The sequence below is a fragment of the Lolium rigidum genome, chromosome 6 (genome assembly GCF_022539505.1).
Source record: "Lolium rigidum isolate FL_2022 chromosome 6, APGP_CSIRO_Lrig_0.1, whole genome shotgun sequence".
Lineage (NCBI taxonomy): Eukaryota > Viridiplantae > Streptophyta > Magnoliopsida > Poales > Poaceae > Lolium > Lolium rigidum.
The window spans coordinates 354,942,226-354,947,841 of NC_061513.1; the positions used below are offsets into that span (position 1 = coordinate 354,942,226).

The 5,616-nt window shown below is 47.7% G+C and overlaps 1 protein-coding gene across 1 annotated transcript; it reads right to left on the reverse strand.

The window, feature by feature from the left end:
- Positions 1-269: 269 nt before the first annotated feature.
- On the reverse strand, positions 270-3,529 carry LOC124666332 (protein trichome birefringence-like 41). The gene is made up of 5 exons (XM_047203674.1): positions 3,231-3,529; positions 2,962-3,145; positions 1,465-1,640; positions 1,209-1,367; positions 270-879 (listed from the first exon to the last, which is right to left on the reverse strand). The coding sequence occupies exons 1-5, from the start codon at positions 3,527-3,529 to the stop codon at positions 573-575; spliced, it is 1,125 nt and encodes a 374-aa protein (XP_047059630.1). The 3' UTR covers positions 270-572.
- Between the last annotated feature and the right edge of the window lie 2,087 nt (positions 3,530-5,616).

The window sequence follows — 5,616 nt, forward strand, 5'->3', positions numbered from 1 at the left end:
CACTGAGCCACTCAAAGAACATAGATTCCCAAAACAGTTCACCTTTGCCTGTATATTTCAACTAACAATCATGTCCTCTTCTCCTATTCAAATCATGCTATATGTTTTTCTCACTTCTATAATCCTCTATTTGTTTGCTGCAGAGAAAAGTCTTTCCAACCGTATAAACCAATGTGCTATCTTCAAATCTCCCTTGATTATATTCTGAAGCGAAGAATTCTTTTTCAGATAAAAGGCTGGCTTTAGAAATAAAGCGAAAGAGTGCGACAGGAAAGAAGTCAGTTATTCTGAGATGAGGAGCTTGTCAAAGTTCGATTAACATATTTGATCACTCGGAGACTGAGCCACTCGAAGAACATAGATTCCAAAAGAATTCACCTTTGTCTGTATATATCAACTAACAATCATGTGGTCTTATCCTATTCGAATCATGCTATATGTTTTTCTCACTTCTATAATCCTCTATTTCTTTGCTGCAGATAAAAGTCTTTCCAACCGTATAAACCAATGTGCTATCTTCAAATCGCCTTTGATCATTTGACCTACACTATTCTACACCTCTTGGGATGAATCTAACCGTCTTGGCCAGTGAGCGCGGCATAGAAGAGGATGTTCCAAGTGTCCGGGAGGCCGGCGATGCACCAATGGGTGCAGTCTTGGCCGAAGATGCCGCCATCATACTTGGTGGGGTGCGCGTCTTTCCTGAGCTGCGACAGGAATGTGAAGTCCAGCAGGTAGACCGGCTTGGCCATGCCGGCGAGGACGGTCCGGATGATCTCCTGCTGCGGCATCGGGCCGCCGGGGTACGGCCCTGTGCTGTTGAGCGGCTCCGTCTCCCCCATGCACGTCTTCTTTGGCGACGCGCCCCATTCCTGTCCCCTGCGTAATAGCACACGTCGAGACGGTTACGGAATTGCATGACCCATACGCGATTCTGCTATGATGCCATCAGAGATTAATAGATATGGATGAGACGAGATGCAAGCATGTGAAAGTCTGATGGCAAGTTGGTGGCTGTGGCTTAGCGGTTCAGTTGTTGCGGTCAAGGGCCAAGGCATGGGCCCTGATCCCAACAGCAGCACACTTACCTCTTTTTTCTGCTTGTGATAAGACGGGGAACCATGAGATGCCGGGAACGTAGTGCGCATGTGGCACTGAAGGATCCGATTCGCAAATCAAGAAGCAATCGTGGGAGGTAAATTACTTACTTGTAGTGAGAGGGGGAGATGCCCTGGAAGAAAACTTGAGTGTTGGTCTGGAGGAGGTTGACATCGACCCATCCGGCCCAGGTCTTGAGCGCCCTCGTGAAGGCCACCGTCCGGTCCATGTCCTTCATCACCTTGCCATCTACCTCAATGTAGTCCCAGCTGCAGCAAAGGCACACACACCCACCAAACAAATTCAGAATTCAGACATAACCAGCCTGCAAAATTCAGTAAGAAAAGAGACAAGACAGCGACTCACGGCTGCGTGGGGCCAGAGCGCGGCCACCAGTGCCATGAGTCGAAGACGAGCACATCGGCGCCGAGCCAGTTGCGGGCTTCGTCGATCTGGTCGAGCTTCAGCACGCGGCCGCCCTTCTCGGCGACGACGTCCACCAGGTAGTGCGTCAGGTAGTACACCAGCGTCACATTGTACTCCTGCATACATGCAGCAGACCGTTCGTCAGCTTCAGCTAGGCAGTACAAATAGCAAGTGCAATAACAGTACAGGTGACTGCCGACAGAGAATACGCCCCTGTTTCCCCATTTCGCTTTGTAGGACAGTACAGCTAGCTGGCCATTGAAGGAGGCTTCAAATCAGGCCACAGCTAGATCGCGGTCGCACGTGTGTGTCCTTGACTCGTTGTGCGTGTCGGCGCTGAATGAGGCCAGCCAAGGTTGTACTCGTCGAAGCTGGCCACCAGCAAAGGGCCGACATAGTACGCTGCGAGATCAAATTTTCTGGTACTGACACAAAAACATGAAATGCGTAGCAGCAGCAACAGGCCAAGTAAACGGTTGGGTGCAGTCTGCTTGTGATCGAACAACTGGACTGGAGTAAGCCAGGGCAATATAGAATCATGGAAATGGGAGAGGGGGTCAAGAGAACATGTCACGCTAGGCTAGATCCGGCAGCAGATTATTAGCCATAGATCCCACCGTCCCAACGACACCAGCACCGGCAAGCCGACGGCAGGGGGCACACTCAGACAGCTCTTTCATTTCAGGCCAGCTCACTTCTGGAAATTGGCAAATTGCATAGGCTGGCCCAATTTTCTAGCTTTTGCCTATAGCAGATACTATGTTTCTTTCCTTTTTAATAAAACAGGCTGTTTTTTTAAACAAGTTTCTTTTTATTTTCATCCACAGAAGGTAATGAGATGGAAAACCAGAGCGTGTATTAACCAGAGAAAATGGGTATCTAGAAAAATAACAAGAACAGTCGGAAAAGAATGAAGAAACGCCACATGCGGCAAGCAGCCGTCATAAATTGCAGAGTCAGGTACACGCGGCTCGCTCGACACTACCAAAGTCCAAACCAGACGACCTCACGGCGACCTGAATTTCGGTCGGCGGTGGCCGTTTCTATTTTATACCCCTTGACTTGTGTCGCGCCTCGCGCGAGGCCATAAAAAAGCTAGCTTTTGTCCGGATCAGCCGCGCCGACAGACGCAGCGGATCCGACCGATCACCGCCGGAGCTAGTGTCCCGCCGCGCCGCGCCCCACTTCACCCGACGAGGTCGGCCCCGCCGTCACCAGCTGTGCCGGACGCGAGCCGTAATTGGCCCAATCATGGTACCGCCGCGAATCTCAGCGGCGCACGACCTGTTAGCGTCCCACTGGACTCATCACCTTATCATGCCCCAAAGTGCCCAGGCCCCAACGACACCCCACAACTTTTTACTGGACAATCTTAAGCTTCAACCACGGTACTACAGCTCCTATTTGGAAAGAAAGCGTCGGCGCGCGCGGACGTACCTCGAACGTGACGGTGGTGGAGGGGCTGATCTTCCCCGACCTCGGCGACACCGTGGTGGTGGCGCCGGGCGCGGCGGCGTGGATCATGCACAGCAGCGACTCGTACTGGTTCAGCGCCAGCGAGTCGCCCACGAACATCACCTTCTTCCCCGACCACAGCCGCAGCAGCGCCAACCCGTCGAACCTGCGCACGCAACCCAGTCTCAAACGCAATTCTCATTTCTCAATCTGGAAGCCGGCGCCGACCGGACGGCATTACGAATACCAACCTGGGCGGGGAGCAGGGCGGGCTGGGCAGCCACCGGTACCGGAGGTACCCGGTGTCGGGGCGGCCGAAGCGGCGGCAGTCGAACTCGGCGCGGACGAAGGGGCAGCTGGCCGAGTCGTACAGCGGGTACGCCTCGTCGGCCACCCAGGTCCCGGCGAACATGTCGCACGACCCCGGCGCCGACTTCTGGTGCTGGTGGTGCTTCCGGGAGGTGGTGATCGCCGCGGCGGCCGCCGCCGCGGTGCACGCCGCCAGGAGCGCCGCCACGATGGCCGCGGCGATCGCCGCGCGCCGCGTCATGGCGATCCCCATCCTGGCAAGACGGGCAATGGGGGTGAGGCTGGAGGTTCCCTTCTTGTGACGGCCGAGGAGTGGGAAGTGTGATCAGGGGCTATATGTAGGTGGCAGAGCTGGCCGATACGCCCTGTTATGGTAGGTGCTGATGTTTTTCCATGGCTGTATTCATCACGCATGGCTCGGGTCTAACAAAGGATTCGCTAGTAATAAATATGGTATTCATTTCTAGATTTACTTCTAAAATAAACGGGTATTTATTATATACGTAATAAGAATCTGCTCGACGGTTCTTTTGGATGCGTGGTGTAAAAGAGTGATGATCATCAAACCTTTTGAGAAGGGCAGGCAACCCGAAAGGGGTCTTGCATCCGAACCCCATTGATGTTGTGATGCTACTGCTCGTCGAGTTGCTTGTTGTATTTGGAAACGGCACTGGTCTTGGGTTTTTTCATCTACACTGATAGTAGCTGTGCTCAGTGGAGGTCTTGTGGGTTCATGTCAGTATTCAGCGACTGTCTTAGTGCTGTCTTTTTCATGTAAATTCCGAAAGCATGTTTAGCGAGACCAATGTTTTTTTTAGCGAGACCAATGTTGACTGCGTGGACTTTGGGTGGAGTACTTCGTTTGATTTATTTAAAGACGTGGTTTATCCGATCATGTATACAAGGTTTTCTTTTTGGATGCGGCTAGGCCTAGAACTAAATTAGTTCTCACTGACCCAATGTTATCTGCAATTTATGTGTAATGGAAAAAGGACATGGGATTATTGCATATCCATGTGTAATTCTAATGTACACGAATATAAAGATTTTAAAGTTGACCTAAAACTAACCGAATACTTGATTAACCTAGAACTAGCAAAATGGTATCTTTTTCGAGGGGGCAAAGCACCAATTTATGTCTCGATTGTTGTACACAACTATTCTTACTGCAAATTATTTTATATCTACTTACAAAAAAAAGATAGAAAACACATACTCGTGGGCTCCATGCACGCAAGCTAGATTACATGTAAAACCTAGGAATCACGAATCAATTTGCTAAACCATCGGCCAAACCGGTTGAACAAAGACGTTGAGACCATCTATAAGTGGTTGTGTCCAAAGTACTCTTGTCACGTGTATTGTCGATAATGAACCATATTGCAACTACTCACAAAGGAAGAAGAGGGGGAGGGGTGAAAAATATATCAAAATTAAGACCAATTTTTCCCAATTTTTTTGTAATTTTAAAGAGAGTCGATATATTTATAATATTTAACTATTGCATAAGATTATCCCTAAGTTCTTCCAAAATTTTGAATATTTTCATTTAGTTCAAAATTTTCTATTACTGATACTTAGTATCTTTCGAAAGTAATACGACTCGTACCTTCGTTCATGTGGTGAATATGGCACTAAACCAACTTTTTTTTTGTTTAGCTATGGTGGTCAAAATCACACTACTATATTAGGAAAATAATCAACTATATTTTTTTTATCTTAAATCATAATTATTTGAATTTTTTTATAGTTTCGTGCTTCATTTTCTACACTAAATTTTACAATAATATACATAGTATATCATAGTTTTTGGGAAGGTCTTATGGGACCAACTAAATGAATCATTGAAATATTTTGTTCCATCGGTTTAGACTTTTGGGCGAAATAGCTTGTGTATCTAGTTCAGTATGATTTTCATTAAGCTAAAAATGGCAGGGACGGTGATCTCTTAATATACATCATTTGTAGCATACTGAGCCTATAATCAGTGGCAGGAATTGCGGGACGGACTCGATTCAAAATAGTGCAATTTACCTAGAAGATGTTAAATTAAATCTTGTAATGCAATTTGTACTAGTTCATGTGTTTTGCCGGACAAAGCGGATCCCGCTTCTGCAAATTATGCCATATAGTAATACAAGTTTTATTTTGTAAGGTTACACAAAATAGTGGTTCCGTTTGGGAAATTGACTCAATAATGTTACTTAGGATACGACTAAAGACTACGCTGCGTACCTAAAGATAGTGTGGTGTTAAATGAGTATATTTCCTTCCATGACATCGCATCCAAGATATAAAGATAGCATGGTGTCAAATGAGTACTCCCTC